Source organism: Acipenser ruthenus, chromosome 32, assembly GCF_902713425.1.
Source record: "Acipenser ruthenus chromosome 32, fAciRut3.2 maternal haplotype, whole genome shotgun sequence".
Taxonomy (NCBI): domain Eukaryota; kingdom Metazoa; phylum Chordata; class Actinopteri; order Acipenseriformes; family Acipenseridae; genus Acipenser; species Acipenser ruthenus.
In genome coordinates this window covers 12,914,028-12,935,898 of record NC_081220.1, presented here as the reverse complement: position 1 = coordinate 12,935,898, position 21,871 = coordinate 12,914,028, and the positions used below count along the sequence as shown (strand labels likewise).

General features: G+C 38.2%; 2 protein-coding genes across 11 annotated transcripts in view; both read right to left on the bottom strand.

Moving 5' to 3' along the window:
- Nucleotides 1-3,349: 3,349 nt before the first annotated feature.
- Nucleotides 3,350-9,365, bottom strand: LOC117395612 (immunoglobulin kappa light chain-like). Its single transcript, XM_033994617.3, has 6 exons — nt 9,232-9,365; nt 6,533-6,853; nt 4,842-5,132; nt 4,482-4,598; nt 3,989-4,053; nt 3,350-3,551 (listed from the first exon to the last, which is right to left on the bottom strand). The coding sequence occupies exons 1-6, from the start codon at nt 9,287-9,289 to the stop codon at nt 3,495-3,497; spliced, it is 909 nt and encodes a 302-aa protein (XP_033850508.3). The 5' UTR covers nt 9,290-9,365; the 3' UTR covers nt 3,350-3,494.
- An 8,123-nt stretch (nt 9,366-17,488) lies between these two features.
- LOC117962361 (uncharacterized) overlaps nt 17,489-21,871 on the bottom strand; it is a 33,921-nt gene continuing 29,538 nt past the window's right edge. For 3 of the 10 annotated variants that reach the window (XM_059006276.1, XM_059006278.1, XM_059006283.1), the window contains 2 exons: nt 20,671-20,772; nt 18,941-20,212 (listed from right to left, as the gene is read on the bottom strand). In XM_059006276.1, the coding sequence (XP_058862259.1) occupies nt 20,691-20,772 (82 nt within the window). In that variant the 3' untranslated portion in view covers nt 18,941-20,212; nt 20,671-20,690. Of the gene's footprint in view, nt 17,735-18,940; nt 20,213-20,670; nt 20,773-21,871 lie in introns of those variants that run through there. The other 7 variants (XM_059006277.1, XM_059006284.1, XM_059006279.1 and 4 more) reach the window with 6 other exon arrangements.

Sequence of the window (21,871 nt, the reverse complement as noted above, 5' to 3'; positions counted from 1 at the left end):
TGCTGCTGGATTTAGTTTGACTATAAAAAGAGTACCTCCTCCTGTAACGCTGTAGTCTGGAGCAGTAGTTCAAAAACGGATTGTGCTTCATCTTCACAGAATTCAAGTGCATTATGGGGTCTAAGAGAGTCATGTCTGCTGTATAACCAGTTCTGTGAAGGGTCAGCTTCAGAGTGAGTCTAAAGTCAGGGGAGTGCAGGGGTATCCTGGCTGTGTGGAGTCGAGAGGGGGGCTCAGGGGAGCGTCCTGGCTGTGTGGAGTCGAGAGGGGGGCTCAGGGGAGCGTCCTGGCTGTGTGGAGTCGAGAGGGGGGGCTCAGGGGAGCGTCCTGGCTGTGTGGAGTCGAGAGGGGGGCTCAGGGGAGCGTCCTGGCTGTGTGGAGTCGAGAGGGGGGCTCAGGGGAGCGTCCTGGCTGTGTGGAGTCGAGAGGGGAGCTCAGGGGGGCGTCCTGGCTGTGTGGTCATGCTGGGGGCTCAGGGGAGCGTACGGTCTAGTTCTCTTCCCTGTTCTCTCCTCGTTCTCCCTTTTTTCTTTCTCTGGCTCCTGTGGGCTTTTAATCTGTGTGTTCGGACACTCATTAGTTTCAGGTGTCGGTCCTCAATCAGTCTCTGGTTGCAGGGGCATGAATAAAAGACTCAAAAACCAAACACACATGTGCAAACAACAACGCAAATAATCAAAAGCAAATATTACCAACATTACTGGGAATAAAAAGACAGTTCTGGATGATTATATGTAAAACTAAAAATTGTATTTGATATATTCTATTATCTTCCTTATATGGACATAGTATATAGGTAGTTCTTGTGTTTTATAGATCCACAACTAAATTTGTGGGGTACATTTCAGGGCTGTGCAGAGTAACAAGTACAAATTAATATCCGTAACTAGCATGGCAATTATGAGTAATACATGGTGCTAACAAATAGTACATTTAATGTAATATATATTGCCATTATTTCATAGGTCTCAATTGTCCCATACGAATAATGCATACATTATGGTAAAGGTGAATTTCACCTTTTGTTAGTGAAGAATGTTTATCAAACGCTCCTTGCAGATACTTTAATGCTCCTCTTGAGGTCAACTTTATAAGATTGCATGAAGGAACTAAATCGACATTGAAACTGATTAATCGGAAAAGCAGTGATTGGTACTCAAGCCAATGTGTCTTGCTTCTGGGAGTTCTTTTAAAGAAAATAAATGGCAAACATTAATGTGTGGGGGTTGAATACTTATGAAAGCAAGATATTTCAGTTTTTTATTTTTCTTAAAAATAGTTCCCAACATAAAACCAATGTCACCTTACAATAATTGATTTTGAGTTTCAGTGTTTTAAAATAAAATATCAAACAGAACGAAATTTCAATGTAATTCAGTAATATGAGAGAATTGGTCAGGGGTCTGAATACTTTTGCAAGGCACTGTATATATATATATATATATATATATATATATATATATATATATATATATATATATATATATATATATATATATACACACACACACACACACACCAGCGCCATCTCGTGCTCAACAGTGCATTGCATGTGATATAAATCTTGAAATTCCTGATCACAAGCTAGTGCGGGCTCTTTTATAAAGACAATGTGGATGTTTAGCATGTTAAATATGTTTATGGAAGGCAGCTAAACTGATTCTAAATTCTGGACACTTTGATACAAATTTATATTTGATACAACAGAGAGCCTACTGGTGCTAAATTATTAAATACCGCCCTTATCAAACCCACATTACATAAGAAAGAACATAAGAAAGTTTACAAACGAGAGGAGGCCATTCAGCCCATCTTGCTCGTTTGGTTGTTAGTAGCTTACTGATCCCAGAATCTCATCAAGCAGCTTCTTGAAGGATCCCAGGGTGTCAGCTTCAACAACATTACTAGGGAGTTGGTTCCAGACCCTCACAATTCACTGTGTAAAAAAGTGCCTCCTATTTTCTGTTCTGAATGCCCCTTTATCTAATCTCCATTTGTGACCCCTGGTCCTTATTTCTTTTTTCAGGTTGAAAATGTCCCCTGGGTCGACATTGTCAATACCTTTTAGAATTTTGAATGCTTGAATCAGATCACCACGTAGTCTTCTTTGTTCAAGACTGAACAGATTCAATTCTTTGAGCCTGTCTGCATACGACATGCCTTTTAACCCTTTGCGGTCCATTGTCGGACTGGGTCCGACATTGCAATTATTCCTCTCAGGTCCTTTGTCGGACTGGGTCCGACATCATTATAGCAACGCAAAAAACGGGTTTCTAGTCGTTTTTTCTCCGGAAAAAGCCGAGAAAACCATTCAATTGCCGAGTGGTAGCGACAGGAGCCGAGACAAGTCGGAAAAAAAAAAAAAAAAAAAAAAAAGGCGTATCTCATGAATAGTCATACATATGGCCCTGGTATCAGATAACGGGGCGGTCATAGTAAACAAGCTGGCTGAGTGCGTCAGCGCACAGAGACTATCATGGACATTTGCAGAGCTTTTTTCAGATGTTATAGTAATAAAATAATGACTTGGATCGCATTATTGAGGAGTTTGGTGATAAAACGAGTGATCCGGAGATGATTGATCGGAATGTACGACTATTATTTTTATTATTATTTATTTCTTATATAGATGAAAGCGATAGCAAACGAAAGGGTGTGGCGGGGCTGGAGAAGCCTAGTGAGTGCTTTGTTGATATGCAGGGCCATTTAAACCCGTTTGACTGTGGAAAAAAATACATTTTAAACAGCGCGTCTAAAATTAACTGCGCGTGTGAAAATAAATTGGACCTGACGCGCCTGACGCGCACTTAATAAATGGACTGCAAAGGGTTAAACCTGGGATAATTCTGGTCGCTTTTCTTTGCACTCTTTCTAGAGCAGCAATATCCTTTTTGTATTCCTCACATGATACTAACCTTCTCTTCTGTGTATGTGGTTGAGTGTGGGTGGGTCATTTGAGTAGTCCAGACCCAATGAGAAACTATCATCTATGGTTGCTAACGAATAGAAAATAAATAAATAAATAATATTAATAATAAACGAAACATGTCTTCTGGTGTCAGAATTGAATTTCGCTCGTGCTATATGAGGTACCCTGGCACTAGAATCTAGCTCCAAATTTGCACCCCAGTCCTTGACATCCCAATTGTTAGAACTGTCGGAGGAGGAGGAGGAGCTAGACAGCTTGGATGATCACCCCTAATTTTGGCGAGTACCAAACCATTTCTACTGGTACTCACACGAGAACCTAATTTTAAAAGTTATGTGAACCTGTCTAATGTCCATCCTAAAAGTTGAAATGACCATGATATTAGTTCACATTTAACAGTTATCTTTTTAATCAATAATAAACAGTTATTTATGAAGACTTTATCCACGGATACTGTAACTGTATCATATGCATATAATAGAAGACATATAGAGGACAGTTGTTGACCCAGTTGTTCCGGCACAGAGAGAGGGACGGGGGCTGCAGAGGGCTGTTCACTCAGGGTTCACTTCCGTCCTCTAGCATTGAACTCCAGACTGGCATACTGCACCTCCTCCCTCTCCTAACCAAGACATCATTCATTTATTAAATACACAACAACACTTCCCGTAACCAAAGAAACGACAAAATGAGATCACAAAAGTCTACTGGAAGCCATAATAGTAGTACAGTATTTCATGTTAGATTTTGAAATGTCACATTTTTCAATTTGTGTCAGTACATGGAAAACTACAAAGAGGTATGTAATTCAAAATGTTAATGTGACATTATTCAGCAGGTTTCATTTGACTTTATGAAGCAAAATTAGTTAATTCTATAGGGTGATGCCAAACTTTTAGTCATGTATTTAGCTGTATGCAGTGTATATAATGTATGTAAGCTGTATAGTAGGCCTATGGTATGAGATATCAAATTATAACGTGCCCTTTGTGATTAATAATAATAATAATAATAATAATAATAATAATAATAATAATAATAATAATAATAATAATGTACCAGTTCTCCTAATTTTGATTTGCTTGAGTGCCTTGCACCTGATTGCCTGTTTTCATTTTTATTTCCTATGAAAAGAAAAGAAAAAAGAAGATAATTTGAATACAAATATGAGGTCGGCACCACTTTATCAGGCTGCCTCGAAATATCCCGAATAAGCAGCTGTCCTGATTAAACGAGAGGCATTTGAGAGGACCTCAGGTCACGCTTATATTCATAATTTACAACATGCGCAAGTATTTTGACTGTTCTAAATAAAAAGAAAAAGAATGAAATCACATCACATTATGAATACATGTCAAATACATCATTTAAAATACAAGACAATGTTTTTTTTTAAATTCCTAAACAAAATTAATAACTGTTTTTTTTATTTCTAAATGACATTAAAAAGAATGAAATCACATCTTATCACAAGGCGAGACGCCTCCAATGTTGACACTCCAACACGTGCCGTTATCCCTTAAATATAAAACCAAGTAAATAAGTATGTTACCTGAGCTGGTGTTTCTTCTACAGAAACACATTGCCGCTACGACAAGCACGGCAATTAGCAAAAGTGAAACCACGATTACATTCCCATAGAGAAGAGCGATGGAAGCTGCACGGAACCCTGTAACAAACACATGACATTTCAGAAGCTTTTTTTTTCCTTATTATAATTTTTATTAATCTAAAACAGTGGCCTATCAACATACATCTATACTGAGATACAGTCTGTAATTAAAAACAATTTTGACTTCACTTCTTCCTCCACCCCCGCTGGTTCCTGGTACAGTTTACTGCATTTTATGTTCACTTTATAATAGCTTTTTTTTTTTACAAAAAAATAACAAAAACACGCCTGCAGCCCTACCTGTTTTGCTCACGCTTTTGCTCATATTGCGCCCGCTCTCTGTTTCCACTACACAGGTACACACGGTCCCGCTGCTCCAGACCTCGCCCGGAATGGTGATCTGATTCCTGATAAAGTCCGGAGTGGACCCGGAATCAGTCAGTCCATGTCGAACACCCCCCAGTACGTTCCAGTGGACACGAGCCTCCTCGGCTACTCCAAACACCAGACACACTAAAGTAACAGACCCACTGGACTGGACTTCATCCTCAGAAGGCGATGAGATTACAATTGAAATGTCTTCAGGACTTTCTGGAGAGATAATAATATATGTGTACGTTCGGACTATATTATATTCTGAAAATGAAGAGTGCACAGTTTAAAAAATACTTTATTAACTATTGATGTATTATTTATGAAAGAGTAAACATCTAGACCACTGGTTTCAACCTTTTTTAATCCCTTAAAAAGACAAACCTGCGGACCCCTGCCCCAACCATGTAGTTTCACCATCTTGTTCATAAACGGTTTCGTACATGTTTCATTCCTTTAATCAATAATAATAAACACAATTATTGTTAATGGCGATGCTTAATTTACATCAACAGACACTGAATCAGAAAAAAGTAGTATGAAAACAGGCAAAATAAGGCTGTATTTTTTCATAGATATCATCAATCAATAATTATTTTTTAGAAAGCACCCTTTTCAGATTGGCAGCTATGGAAACAAATATATATAAAGGTAAGGAAACAAAGTGCATTGTGGCCTTCTTTAAAATAGTGAATGAAAGGTTCTTGGGGTGATTAATATATATATATATATATATATATATATATATATATATATATATATATATATATGGTTGTAATAAAGTAATCTTATAAAACATACAATAACCTACATAATAGGATACTTATAACATATGTAATTAACATGTCTTATAGATAATTTTTAATAGCTGTATAAATTGACCTTGACATTTTCACAAGATATTGTTATTAGTGGGCAAATGACATGATATATATGACATTATAAATACTGTTATAATCTTTTTATAACATGTTATAGCAACACAAAAAATGGCAAAAGTGTATTATAGCAGTCTTATTTCTAATCATACTTTATAATGGTTAATAGCATAGCTAATAACATGTTTACAGATTGTTTATAACCACTTATAACGGATACCTAAACTAAAGTGTTACCGAAACATTAAGATCCCTCTTATTACCCAAGTTGTTTATTGGTAGATTTTAAAAAACATAAAAGTGTTTATGTTGTTCTTTTTTATATTTAACCTGAAAATAAAAATGGAAATACACAATCTTATTTACAAGGTTGTTCAGGGAGAAGTAGTCAGACTCATTCATACATGTCATTACACAGGGAGCTGCTTGTACAACATTATAACCAGACGCTGCTCTGCCATTGTTTTCTATGGAGGTCAGGCTGCCGTTCTGGTATAACTCAATAACAGGGTAACAACACATGCCCTGAAAGCACTCGATCCCTGCTCTAAGCAGTGGACTGCAACTTCTATTTCAGACTAACGCTAGGTAAATAACAGTCTATGTTTTGCTCTGGGAACACAGAGTGCTGTAATGTTGAGAAACACGATGATCTGAATCACAGGAAGGCTCATTTGAGTTCACAAAATAAAACCAAGAGATATTGTGAGAGAATAGAAGATTAATTAGTTTCGTACTTACTTACTATCAGCCTTGTTCCATTTCCATAATATACCATAATATGGGAGCTAAACCCACAGTAGAATGTCCCAGAATCGTTCACCTGTACGCTAGTTAAGGTTAAAGAGCAGCTCTTCTTTGTCGGTGCATCAGCCTCTCTTCCATGACTCCCATCAGGGGAGATGTTTGAATGAACAGCCAGTGCCGGGGCTCGGCTGGGCTGCACCTTGAGCCACAAAACAGAGTAGCAGTGCCCGGTCAGGTCTCCGATATCACACGTGAAGTGCACTGTGCTCCCGACCTCGGCTCTTACTACGGGCGGGTATTGGAATACTGGAGAAGCTGTAATAATAATAATAATAATAATAATAATAATAATAATAATAATAATAATAATAATAATAATATAACAGTATTTCCCATGCCTTCAGAAACATCAAAGCAGCAACAGAAACAAACCTACATTGAAAGTAATATTCTAAAATGTGTTAATTGCACGGTAACATCATTTTTTCTGTTTCGTTGCATTAGTAACAAGAAAGTGCGTGAGGGGAGTGTGTGAAAGCAGCCCGGAAGAAACAGTAAGTGAATGTGAAACAGCTTGAAAACTATTCCATAGGATTCCTCCGTCTCTGTCTGTTGATTAAAAATGGAATGATATGCATTTTCCTATTTTGTCTTGGTAATTCTTTTTAATGTGTAGACTATAGAGACGGGATAATCACAGGGTTTTCAAGGCACACTGATTTAGCGCCTCGTCCGAGAGGTTTTGTCTTGGACCGGCTTTCACCCACTCCAGTGCCTAACAGTCGTAGCTCAGGCGATTAAAGCGAAATAGATTCACAGCCCCAAAAATTATTTAAAATAATTAATTAGCATTTATATCCAAATTACCAAGATTGTTACAAAACAAACAAGGTAACTCTATACCAAATAATAATAATAATAATAATAATAATAATAATAATAATAATAATAATAATAATAATAATAATAATAATTTACTAGCCTATTATTTTTTTTATGTTAAAAAAACACAAGAACTTATTATTTTAGTAGGAGTTAAAACATTTTGAGTGCTACGATTTCACTGTGTAGTGTATATGATTTCACTGTGCAGTGTATATGATTTCACTGTGTAGTGTGTATGATTTCACTGTGTAGTGTATATGATTTCACTGTGCAGTGTATATGATTTCACTGTGCAGTGTATATGATTTCACTGTGCAGTGTATATGATTTCACTGTGTAGTGTGTATGATTTCACTGTGCAGTGTATATGATTTCACTGTGCAGTGTATATGATTTCACTGTGTAGTGTATATGATTTCACTGTGCAGTGTATATGATTTCACTGTGTAGTGTATATGATTTCACTGTGTAGTGTATATGATTTCACTGTGCAGTGTATATGATTTCACTGTGTAGTGTATATGATTTCACTGTGCAGTGTATATGATTTCACTGTGTAGTGTATATGATTTCACTGTGCAGTGTATATGATTTCACTGTGTAGTGTGTATGATTTCACTGTGCAGTATATATGATTTCACTGTGTAGTGTGTATGATTTCACTGTGCAGTGTATATGATTTCACTGTGCAGTGTATATGATTTCACTGTGTAGTGTGTATGATTTCACTGTGTATTAGAATTAGAATTACAACACATACTAAAGTCAAATGATAACGTGTACTAAAGAAAGCGTTTTTGACCCTGATTGCCTTCCATAGTAGTGTATGTGATTCCAGTATGTTGTGTATGAGGTTTCAAGATTTCACTATGTAGTGTATGAGATTTCAGTGCATACCGATGCAATTTTAGGTGTGTAGTGTATGAGGTGTCACTTTGAATTATGTCCCTAATGGAGCCTCATAGTTTACCGTAGAAAAATGCATTGCAAACTTAACGCTGTATATTGAAGCAGTGAGGTATGGTGCAGCATATTTATAAAATGGTAAATCTACAGGATAACTATTAGAAAACTGCAAAATCACTGTGCAAATTTACTGTGGTGACTTTTAGTTTAAGGGAGCCTACATAAAACACGTGTTTGATAAGAACGAAAGCAAAAAGTGTTTTTCAAGGAGTGATTTCAACCACACACGAATATTAATTATAACTAAAAATGTATATATTTTTTAAATTATGTATAACTTTTTTTTTTTTTGCTAAAAACACATTTCATAAATATTCAAATACACCCATTTGTTAAAGAGTGGAGAGAAAAAAAACACTGAACGATAGGGTCGATCTCCTGAAGATACAAATGAATGAAACATGAATTACTTTACACCTAGATAGATAAGATGAAAAAAAATAACATTAAAAAAAAAACGTTTTTGTATCTGAAAAATAACCAATGGTGTTTCAGTCCTGTGCTCTGAATTTCCAACAAACCCCATTCGATTCAGAAATTCGGCCATAAGGCGATGTCTACCAGTTTCCTACGACACCGTCACTGTTCTAACAAATATGTAAAGGCACAAGGTTATTAACAGCAAACGTCCTATGGTTTATTACGTTTATGTCAGTAAAAATTAAAAATTAAAATAAAAAAAAACTTAGTGGTGGTGATTCGTTATTAAAAGTGTTTCCAGTTTATAATAAAATTGGGGTTTGTTATGTTGGGTTTACTGTGTAATTTGGGTTTGCCTCCGTTTAGAAATCATAATTTAGAAGCAAATAAATAAATAAAAATCAAATAAATAAATAGCGTACCTCGCAGTGCTCCGTGAGTCAAAAAGACAAGGAAGAGAGGAAGGCGCAGGGTCTGCATGATGAAGACAGCAACGAGACAAACCGACAAACACGTTCTCCTCGAAGACTTAACACGCAGTGCAGGTCACCATGAGGTTTGTGGTGACAGACTCAAAGATTTACCAAATAGGTCAACCGACAATAGCTTGAATATCCTGGTTTAATGAAAGATAAGCACAACAAACCGGGTCATACCTTATCTTGACGTGACTATAGTTTTGTTTCTTTTTTTCAATTGACATGGTTAGTTTAGACGTGTTTTATATTTGATCATATAAATAATGTGCCTCTGTGTTCATATCAAAGGTAAACACACCTCACTTTACTGTTTATGCTAGCCTGTAGGTTGTAGATATAACAGTTCTGTTATCCCTGAGTAAATATATTAACAAGAAATATAAGATATCATGTGTGGTCCATTGGTTAAAGTCCAGGAGGTCCCCGGTTCAAATCCCACCTCTGCCACTGACTCACTGTGTGTGACCCTGAGCAAGTCACTTCACCTCCTTGTGCTCCATCCTGCGGATGAGATGTTAAATCAATGTCCTACTGGAAGTGACTCTGCATATAATTCACAGTTCACAATGTCAAACTGTGTGCCAGTTTTCGAGCTTTTGTCATCAAAGTCATTCTTACACATATCTGCTGGCCTATCACACTTAAAGGGTACATAAGGGCCTTTTTATTTCATTGTGTTACATGTTCCCAAGCTAGTGCGGGCTCTTTTATAAAGACAGTGTGGTTGTTCAGCATGTTACATATGTTTATGGAAGGCAGCTAAACTCCACATTCTCCCTGACAGTTTAAAACACATTAATGTTTAACATACCTTTGTATTTTAACATGTCTCTTTTATCTATCTATCTATCTATCTATCTATCTATCTATCTATCTATCTATCTATCTATCTATCTATATATATATATATATATACATACACACACATATATACACACACACACACACACACACACACACACACACAGTGGCCTAATTGACATTTAGAAAACCAGGCCAATTAGGTAAAACTGACAAACTTTCTTAAACTTGGTGGTTGAACGCATCCAGACTGAGACAAATATTTCCGCATGACCTTTTAAACACTGCGAAAACAGAAGTTGCAACATATGAATTAGGTCACTTTCTCAGGTATGTGAATAATATTGTTCGCTGTGCTTCGGAGTATGACTGCTTCTTTGCTTGACATTCAGACAACGAATTTTCCATTATATTATGTTGCAAATTGTTACACAGAATAAATTGCGTTGGAGTTATCATTTACAGTCAACCCCAATATCACAGGGAAGGCAAAAAGTGATGAACTAAAACTGACACAAGGGGTTCAAGGGGTTCTGTTTAATTTATTGTTGGTAAAATTCCATCTAGGCGTCTGTGCTAATTGTTCATATCATATAGGCTTTGGAGACACAATATTTGTGTAATAAAATGACTGACACATTCTATGTTTCTTTGTAGTGTAAATAGAAAACATTAAAGCAATCGGCATGATGTTTTATGACGTGGTTCTCATTCTCTTTCATTATACCATTTTCTGTGAATAAATGACCAAGCACCACAAGGGGTATGCATTAACTACAGTCTGAGCTACAGCACATCACACTGGCGCAATCTCCCACCTGTACTTAGCCTTCGTCGTTCATTTGTTTAAATCCTCATTAATGCACATTTTGACTCCATATGCTTTTGTTTGGACCATAGGCTCCGAATGTTGCTTTCCTGTTACATATATTTGTAGATGCATATTGTGTGGCTGTATACATTGTATGCTTAAGAACAGCTTGTCCAATTGTGATGTTTTTTTTTATATATTTAGCAGAAGTTATTGATGGTAGTGCAATCTAGGGGTGTGCAGTCACACTTGCAGTTTTACATGCACACAGTAGATGTAGGATGTGGTACTTTTTCATAACTCAATAGATCTTATTTAACATGTATGCTATAAAGTATGCTTTACTAAAGGGAAAACAAATACATAATGTATTACAGTTTTAAAAGCAGGCAGGTTTAATGAAAACACCATGTGTGTAATAGTGTACAACAGAGCTACCTGTGTAGGCAGCAGCAGGAGCAGGATAATCTGACATCGATCATTTACTGATTGCTTCATTTTTGATTTTCATCAATTTCTTACACTGTGCTGCATGTGAAGTTGTTTCAGTGAACTGGTTAATGTACACTCAGCTATGCAATGTGATGCCAGTTGTTTGGGGTAAATGGCTTGCTTACTAAATATCCTAAATCAAAGTGCAAAGTGGCTGTTGCTAACACACTAATTCCATAATATACCTGCCGTGGACTTCCACTCACAAAGGTATCAAATGCGCAGTTTTGAAGGAATGCTATAGCAAATGCGTACAGTATTGTTTATTGTAAACCCTGGTATCTGGTACTAAAATAAGTTATCTGTTTGGGAGCTTTGCTTTCAGATAGTGTTGCACTTCCTTGGTCATATCATCTGCAGGATGAAATTGTCCCCATCACTTAAGCAGCTCGTTTCTTGTCATTAACCAAGCGTGGAGTAGTGGTTAGGGCTCTGGACTCTTGACCGGAGGGTTGTGGGTTCAATCCCAGGTGGGGGACACTGCTGCTGTACCCTTGAGCAAGGTACTTTACCTAGATTGCTCCAGTAAAAACCCAACTGTATAAATGGGTAACTGTATGTAAAAATAATGTAATTTTATGTAAAAATCTTGTAACAATTGTAAGTCGCCCTGGATAAGGGCGTCTGCTAAGAAATAAATAATAACAACCAACCAGGTGCTTCCCTATTGACTGACATGATCTGACCCAGAAAACAGGTGCAATGACCTAGGAAGTGTAAGTGTTATTTATACTCAATTAACCCAAAACAAACTCCTTGCTCACTAAATATCTCGGCATTCCTCAAAAGTACAGGCTACACAGTGCAGGTTCCAACAAAACCAAGCTTCATGTATACAATCATTTCTTTTTTTTATTAAAGTGTTATTACTACAAGGTGATTACTCAACAATAGCAAAGACATTGAGGTTCTGTCTTACAATGACACAAAAGAGCAAGCAGAATGTGTGGAGTACAAATCAAAGGAAGATATGATGAGGTTGAGTAACACCCTGGGGAGACCCCACTGTGTTCAATTCTGGTTCCAGAAACACCAAAAGGTAATTGTGGCCATGGAGAGAGTCCGACACAGCACAACCAGACTCATCCCAGGGCTTCATGGAACGAGGCTGAAGAAACTGCATTTATTTATTTAGCTTAGAACAAAAAAGAATTCGGGGAGGCTTGATTGAAGTCTTTAAAATTGAGCTGGCAGAGTTAACCTACCCAATACTTGAAGAGCATCACAGAAACCATGATCCCAGTTGGAAACTGAGTGAAGACTTAGGATAGAAGGTAGTGGACACTTCTTTACACAGGGTGGTGGGGGTATGGATTGGGTTAACAAGTCATGATGTTGTTGATGCTGGATCATTGAGATCCTGTAGGACGACATTTTGAGATCAATAAGTTATTAGGATCCTGGCTTACCTAGCGTTGATGGGTTGAATGACCGCCTCTCGTTCGTTTTTTTTTTTTTTTTGACATTTAGCTATCTAACCTACAAATAAGTGCTTCCTACCTTACGTTCGAAGATTACTTTTACTCAGGTTATGTTTGTGGCCTCTCATTCTACTCTCTTTTCTGAAGTGGTGGCTTGGGTTAACTTTACATACACAGTGCCCTTTAGGATTTTTATAGATCAAGTCTTTCCCACTAAAACCTTGATTTTCTTAAACAAGAATTATTATACAAATTCACAATTTTATTTGTATACTGGACTTCTAGTAACACATATAACAGATAATGCATTTATCACATTTCTACAAGTATTTCCACAAAGTGTCTTTCTTGTCAGAATGTTTCACTTTACGTGCCTATGTGTCAGTGGCAGAACGGTGATGTCTGAGCTGCCTATTAAAATAGGACAGGTGTCACAGGAAATAAGTTAGCTGGGAAATAAGTTGACATTTGCCTTTTTGAGCCTTTCTACACATGTACTGTGTGTTAAATGAATCATTATTATTATTTATTTCTTAGCAGACGCCCTTATCCAGGGCGACTTACAATTGTTACAAGATATCACATTATTTTTACATACAATTACCCATTTATACAGTTGGGTTTTTACTGGAGCAATCTAGGTAAAGTACCTTGCTCAAGGGTACAAGCAGTGTCCCCCACCTGGAATTGAACCCACAACCCTCCGGTCAAGAGTCCAGAGTTCTAAACACTACTCCACACTGCTGCCCTATAAAAAATAATAAAACCTATAAATGTGTAAAAAAATGTTGCATCCAGATTATCTGATTCTGACTATATACTGTGTTGTAAATTTAACAAATGATAAGCGTAAAATACACATTAGTGCTTTTTACTGAACTTGCTGTTGGTTTCATGTAATAGGTACACTTTCCCTAATAAGTGTGCTGTGTTTTGTTTTAGTATGTCATTGTTGCAATCAACCTACTGTAAATAACATCTTGTTATTTCTTTGCAGAAACATCAATCTGGATTGTTGGGCACAGTTTCGTGCACTGGGGGGAACGCTGTGCCAGACAAACTGGACAGGCTGGACCTGCAGTTGCAAAACTCCTCTGTCCGCTGGTTCGGACGGAGGGGGCTTAGATGGCATTTTTTTTGTTTTGTTTTGTTTATGATTTATTTTTTAATTCCCCTTCTTCTAAACTTGATATCCTGGTGATTCACGCTGCAGGCAATGATTTGGGTAAATTGAAAAGTGTGGAATTAGTGAGGAAAAAGAAAAAATACTTAACAAATGGAGATTAGATGAAGGGGCATTCAGAACAGAAAATAGGAGGCACTTTTTTACACAGAGAATTGTGAGGGTCTGGAACCAACTCCCCAGTAATGTTGTTGAAACTGACACCCTGGGATCTTTCAAGAAGCTGCTTGATGAGATTCTGGGATCAATAAGCTACTAACAACCAAACGAGCAAGATGGGCCGAATGGCTTCCTCTCATTTGTAAACTTTCTTATGTTCTTATGAATGACACTGGTATTGATATAGTCCTAAAAAAACCTCCAGCATGGAATTAAACCACACCTTCTGTAAATATATTCTTCCCTTCCCCTACACACCCTCACACTGTTGTTTTTACTGCATATTTTGAATTGTGTAGATGTATTGTGTATATTGTTTTGTTTTAATAAAAGTGTATTTTTAAATATCTTTGTTATTGAGAAATGTATGGTATGCAATGAATGCTGTATGGTATCTTTATATTATATTCATAATATCTTTATATTTCATTCATGAGATCTGGTGTAAAACATAATAATCAAAACGAATCAGATAACGTTAAGAGCAAGTTGTGAGCTTACATAAACACTTATTAAATACTTACTTGCTTACCCCACAGTATATGACATGTGCACGACATTTCTGAAAGGAAATACACATTTGGCAAGTAGTGTTTTTAACTATGCATAGACATAAATTATACCGACAAAATAATGTTTTTAAAATATTTATTTATGTTAAAAAAAAAACAACTAAAATACAGCGAGTAATTTCCTGAAGATAAAATGTATTTATAATACAAACTAAATGTAAATATACATTATGATAAATGTCACCTTTTAAAACAAAAAAATTCTGTCTGCAATACACTTCGATAAATAAGATGACGACATATTTAAACAAAAATTACTGTCTGCAATGCAATACCTGTTTTCGTTTCTCATAAAAATACAAATGGCATCCTGTCATTTTTGATGAATCTCCACAGAAAACCTTGCCTTTAAGTTCTAAGATTCACGCATGTGAAGAAAGGGCCAAAAAGCAAACACTAACTCATTTCCCAGCTAACTTATTTCCTGTGACAGCAGAACTGTGGTTCGCCGTGATCCGGCTCGATTATACCACTGCTGAGTTCTCTGAACTTTCCTGAGTGCAGCAATGTCTCTGTTATAATGACTTCACCAAAACTGGACACAGTATTCTAGGTGGGGTCTAACTCCAGCCTTGTATAATCAACATAATGAATGGCCTCATCACATTGGCAAGAACCTTTTAATGGTAAATCCACTTAAACCCCAAGATCCTTTTTTAAAGTCTTTGCTCCCAGAAGCACATGTTCAATGTCAATTGTGCACCTGAAGCACTGAAACAAGTTCAAAAGGTGTTTAAAAAAAAAAAAGAGGTATGAAGAAAAAACCATTAAAACTCAAATACACGTTTAACATAACGTGCTGCTTTTCATGAGATTTCTGGTAAGAAATTATAGATGACCCAGGACACGTATTTCCAAATTCAGCCGTGCGGAGATGAAGCTGGATGTGAGTAAGGTAGTGGTGCTCTGTGTTTCTGTCTTTATGAAGCTGGATGTGAGTAAGGTAGTGGTGCTCTGTGTTTCTGTCTCTGTCTTTATGAAGCTGGATGTGAGTAAGGTAGTGGTGCTCTGTGTTTCTGTCTCTGTCTTTATGAAGCTGGATGTGAGTAAGGTAGCGGTGCTCTGTGTTTCTGTCTTTATGAAGCTGGATGTGAGTAAGGTAGTGGTGCTCTGTGTTTCTGTCTCTGTCTTTATGAAGCTGGATGTGAGTAAGGTAGCGATGCTCTGTGTTTCTGTCTTTATGAAGCTGGATGTGAGTAAGGTAGTGGTGCTCTGTGTTTCTGTCTTTATGAAGCTGGATGTGAGTAAGGTAGTGGTGCTCTGTGTTTCTGTCTTTATGAAGCTGGATGTGAGTATGGTAGCGGTGCTCTGTGTTTCTATCTCTGTCTTTATGAAGCTGGATGTGAGTAAGGTAGAGGTGCTCTGTGTTTCTGTCTTTATGAAGCTGGATGTGAGTAAGGTAGTGGTGCTCTGTGTTTCTGTCTTTATGAAGCTGGATGTGAGTATGGTAGCGGTGCTCTGTGTTTCTATCTCTGTCTTTATGAAGCTGGATGTGAGTAAGGTAGTGGTGCTCTGTGTTTCTGTCTTTATGAAGCTGGATGTGAGTATGGTAGCGGTGCTCTGTGTTTCTATCTCTGTCTTTATGAAGCTGGATGTGAGTAAGGTAGTGATGCTCTGTGTTTCTGTCTTTATGAAGCTGGATGTGAGTAAGGTAGTGGTGCTCTGTGTTTCTGTCTCTGTCGTTATGAAGCTGGATGTGAGTAAGGTAGTGATGCTCTGTGTTTCTGTCTTTATGAAGCTGGATGTGAGTATGGTAGCGGTGCTCTGTGTTTCTATCTCTGTCTTTATGAAGCTGGATGTGAGTAAGGTAGAGGTGCTCTGTGTTTCTGTCTTTATGAAGCTGGATGTGAGTAAGGTAGTGATGCTCTGTGTTTCTGTCTCTGTCTTTATGAAGCTGGATGTGAGTAAGGTAGTGGTGCTCTGTGTTTCTGTCTCTGTCTTTATGAAGCTGGATGTGAGTAAGGTAGTGATGCTCTGTGTTTCTGTCTTTATGAAGCTGGATGTGAGTAAGGTAGTGGTGCTCTGTGTTTCTGTCTTTATGAAGCTGGATGTGAGTAAGGTAGTGGTGCTCTGTGTTTCTGTCTCTGTCTTTATGAAGCTGGATGTGAGTAAGGTAGTGATGCTCTGTGTTTCTGTCTTTATGAAGCTGGATGTGAGTAAGGTAGTGATGCTCTGTGTTTCTGTCTTTATGAAGCTGGATGTGAGTAAGGTAGTGGTGCTCTGTGTTTCTGTCTTTATGAAGCTGGATGTGAGTAAGGTAGTGGTGCTCTGTGTTTCTGTCTCTGTCTTTATGAAGCTGGATGTGAGTAAGGTAGTGGTGCTCTGTGTTTCTGTCTTTATGAAGCTGGATGTGAGTAAGGTAGTGGTGCTCTGTGTTTCTGTCTTTATGAAGCTGGATGTGAGTAAGGTAGTGGTGCTCTGTGTTTCTGTCTCTGTCTTTATGAAGCTGGATGTGAGTAAGGTAGTGGTGCTCTGTGTTTCTGTCTCTGTCTTTATGAAGCTGGATGTGAGTAAGGTAGTGATGCTCTGTGTTTCTGTCTCTGTCTTTATGAAGCTGGATGTGAGTAAGGTAGCGGTGCTCTGTGTTTCTGTCTTTATGAAGCTGGATGTGAGTAAGGTAGCGGTGCTCTGTGTTTCTGTCTCTGTCTTTATGAAGCTGGATGTGAGTAAGGTAGTGATGCTCTGTGTTTCTGTCTCTGTCTGTATGAAGCTGGATGTGAGTAAGGTAGTGGTGCTCTGTGTTTCTGTCTGTCTTTATGAAGCTGGATGTGAGTAAGGTAGTGATGCTCTGTGTTTCTGTCTCTGTCTGTATGAAGCTGGATGTGAGTAAGGTAGTGGTGCTCTGTGTTTCTGTCTTTATGAAGCTGGATGTGAGTAAGGTAGCGGTGCTTGGGGACTGTGTTTCTGTCTCTGTCTGTACCGTCTTGAAGCCTCTCTCCAGAGCTCCCTTTTTTCTAGTTGAATCTGTTCTGGGAGATCACGGATTGATACCTTCCTTTCATGGTATCTGAAAAAGAATTTAAAAAAAGAAACAAAAGCATGTCAGTAACACATATCTCAAACAAATAACATAAAATCAAAGTATCTTCAAACAGTAAATTGCTTGAATCTACAGCCATCTAATATCAATTAGGACTATAAGAAAGTCAAGTAGACCAGTGTGTAGGCTAGTGCCTTCTTCAGTGTGCTTAAAGTATGTATAGAGAACAACATAATTCCAGTAAATCTGCTCTAATATGTATTACCATCACTTTGCAGATCTCACTTTTTTTAATAGTATTTACAAACAATAAAACTGGTGACCACATTGCACCCTTTTCCTTGCTGCACCCTGTCGAAGGACTGCTGCACACGTCAGTGGCTTCTGGGAGTTTGAGAAATACATTTTAAGAACCTGAGCATATTATATCTTTAAAAAAAAAACTCTAAACTCCCAGAAGCTATATGCATTAGTTCCCATTATGTAGCAATCCTTTACCATGTGTGCGTTTTTCATACGGGGAAATCGGAGACCTACGAAATGATGACAATATATATCAGGTTAGATTTCCTGGAAAGATTTTGTCATTTATTAGGAAGTGTTTATATTGGTAGTTTTAGATCAGTTACAAAGGTACAACCCTTTCCTGTGAAAGCTATGCTGCTGACGGGTGATCAGGAGTGCTCTAGAGGTGTAAAGGGAGCTGTCCGGATAGTTTTACAATTCTGATTCAGTGTTTTGAAGGTATGTACATTTTTTTTCAAGTAATTTTCAAAAGATAACGTCACTGAATTCCCCATGGATCTCCGTGTCTATATTTTGCCTGTAGTAAAGATCTTGTACTCTATTTTCAGAAAGAGCAAACATGTCAATTCTCCTGCCGATTGCCTGCCTCACTGCAATGCTCCCCAAACACAGATGCTCAATAACGTTTAGGAACACTCTCACACGTGGAATATATAAAGGATGTTAAAAAATAAAAAATAAAAAGTGCCAAGTTAGTTTTGTCTTTTCTACAAATTAATTATTACATGAATTATGGGATGTCTATCAAACTCCATCTTGTTTTTACTGCTACAATTTGAGCCACAGCCATATAATCTAACGTGAAAAAAATACAAATATCTAATTTAAATTAAAAAAAAAAGTCAATTATACATTACACCCCAAAAGGGGATAGCAACAAAAACCTCCAGTGGAAAACATGAAAGAAAAAACAAAGACTCATGACCATTACAATACAAAGCAGCACAATTTATTTAGAAAACAAATCCATTACAGATATTTTACTGCGGACAGAACATAATCGATTTCTAAAACCCCTGACAGCGCTATTCAAGGCTCTACACAGCTGTGGGGTTGTTGTCTGTTTTTAGGTGATAGCTTAGTTGTTCTTTTAAAAAACATTACAAGACAATACCATCAAGTACATATAGCTACACAATGTCACTAAACTTTTTTTTTTTACACATCCCTTACATTTCAAGATGCCCTAAAATTAAGATTTTCAATCAAACTGGATGCCATCTAGCTGGAAAGCCTGTGTGGGGTCCCCAAGTGGCTCACCAGGTATAGGCCAGGGGGTGTGCAGGGTGAGTCACACAGTCAGGGGAGCGCAGGTTCCAGGGGGTATACAGGGTGAGTCACACAGTCAGTGGGCGCAGGTTCCAGGGGGTATACAGGGTGAGTCACACAGTCAGGGGAGCGCAGGTTCCAGGGGGTGTGCAGGGTGAGTCACACAGTCAGGGGAGCGCAGGTTCCAGGGGGTATACAGGGTGAGTCACACAGTCAGGGGGCGCAGGTTCCAGGGGGTATGAAGGGTGAGTCACACAGTCAGGGGGCGCAGGTTCCAGGGGGTATGAAGGGTGAGTCACACAGTCAGGGGGCGCAGGTTCCAGGGGGTATGCAGGGTGAGTCACACAGTCAGGGGAGCGCAGGTTCCAGGGGGTATGCAGGGTGAGTCACACAGTCAGGGGAGCCCAGGTTCCAGGGGGTATACAGGGTGAGTCACACAGTCAGGGGAGCGCAGGTTCCAGGGGCTGCGCAGGTGAGTCACACAGTCAGGGGGCGCAGGTTCCAGGGGGTATTCAGGGTGAGTCACACAGTCAGGGGAGTGCAGGTTCCAGGGGGTATGCAGGGTGAGTCACACAGTCAGAGAAGCGCAGGTTCCAGGGGGTATGCAGGGTGATTCACACAGTCAGGGGAGCACAGGTTCCAGGAGCTATGCAGGTGTCAGTCAGGGCAGCGCAGGTTCCAGGGGCTGCACTGGTGAGTCACACAGTCAGGGGAGCGCAGGTTCCTGACTGTGTCAAGAGGGAGCATTGGCTCTGGCACTAGGTCAAGGAGGCAAAACCGACATCAACTGTTTCTCCTCACCGCACTACAGCGGCCCCTGCTGGCCATGCGCCTGGTGAGCTCAAGCGGTCACCTGCAGGGCTGGCCTTAGAGGGGATTGGAGGACACCCTCTGACTTTCAGTTCTGCCGAGCTGTTGTGGGGAATTGCTCTGGTGAGGGAGAAAATAATTGGGCACGCTAAATAAAAAAGTAATAGTGACTCTGTTGCCTGCTGAATGGTAAGCTTAAAGGTCACAGAAAGCTATTCAGAATGACACCTCAAGTACTGTATTATTATTCAATCTGTAGTATTTTGCATTTAATCGTACCCTGATGTAACTATCACTGACACTGTTATCTGCTCCGATATTGAATCGTATTCTGTCATATACTTGTACTTGCTAGAATTTAAGTCATTGTATTTTATCTTGCTCTTAATTGTATTAATGCTTGTACTGTGATTCTTGAAATGTTTTGTTTACGACTGTAAGTCGCCCTGGATAAGGGCGTCTGCCAAGAAATAAATAATAATAATAATAAAACAAATAATAATAATAAAGGGAAAACATATTAAATGGTGTTCCTAGCGGATCAATCATTTTGATAATTTTGCCCAAATATTACTTACTCTGTTTGTTGCAACAACTATTAACAGTTCATGAATTGGTTTCCATCACTGATTACTGTATATCCCATTGCGGCTTTCCGTCTCTCTCTGTAACGCCTTGCCCTTAAATAAAACATGGTAACATGTGTTGAAATGCCACATTCCACAATAAAAGGGATCAGAAATATGTTGATAAAGCTAACAATGGGTAAGAAACATTGATTACGCATTGCTTAGCATTCCTTCAAGGTTTCATAAAGATAAGGGGTTATCAAGACAGATGTAAGAAGTGAAGAGTGACAGACATTCCTTATAGTGTATGTAGGCCCGCCATCGGGATTAGTCATGCTGAGAATGAGCATGAGTTACAGCACAGTGAGGCAGGCACGTAGATTGACAGCTGCTCATGTTTTTTTTTTGTTCTGAGACTTTTAAGCTAAGAAAACGGCCATGTCTTTTTTTTTTAAATAAATGTTTACCAGTTGTGATGTGTATTAGTTTGTTTTGGCTAAGTTTTAATGACACATTCCATACATAGCACACAGAAAACACTTTTTGGGCTTGTATTCATCTCAGTGTTATTTTTTTTTTCCCTATCAATAAAAATTGGATTAAAATAAATGTCAATTTTCACAAAACTATAAATGTCAATGGCAGGCTTACCTATATCCCCAGATTGTCATACCCTCAATAATATTTTGCTTCACACATTTCAGGACAATTGGATCGGTTCTTTATATATACAGGCAATTCTCGTTAATGCGAATTTCAAGGGACCAGCAAAAAATCAGTAATTCGTATTATCAGGAATCAAAAGCCAAATGCATCATGTCAGTTTTTATTGAAGTTACAGAAATCACACTGAAATCAAATTTAAAATTACAGAACAATGCATTATACATTTAAAAATATTATGCTTTTTATTGAAAATAAGTTTTAAAAAGTATACATTGCAAATGAACTGCACTTGAAACCTGCATGTCCCGGTCTGATCAGTCATTTTTAAACCACAAAAGCAAGGCGTCCTCAACAGCAGGTATTGAGCAAATCAGAAACATTGACGACTTGCATCCACAGTTTGCTGTTCATAGCCTTTTTCAGAACAGTTGACAAAGTGTTAGTGGTAATGTTGAAATCTGCAGCAGTACCTTTCATTTTCTTGTATGCTGGTGCATTATCCACCGCTTTCAACACCTCCACTTTTGTCTACAAGGATAGTGTA

Bases quoted from the DNA above. Each gene is read 5' to 3' on its own strand.
- LOC117395612 (XM_033994617.3), bottom strand. From the start codon at position 9,289: ATGCAGACCCTGCGCCTTCCTCTCTTCCTTGTCTTTTTGACTCACGGA. The intron at 4,054-4,481 runs GTAACATACTTA...TTCTTTTCATAG, and splicing joins TAGAAGAAACACCAGCTCAG to GAAATAAAAATGAAAACAGG. The intron at 3,552-3,988 runs GTACATTATTAT...TGTCTTGGTTAG, and splicing joins AATCAAAATTAGGAGAACTG to GAGAGGGAGGAGGTGCAGTA.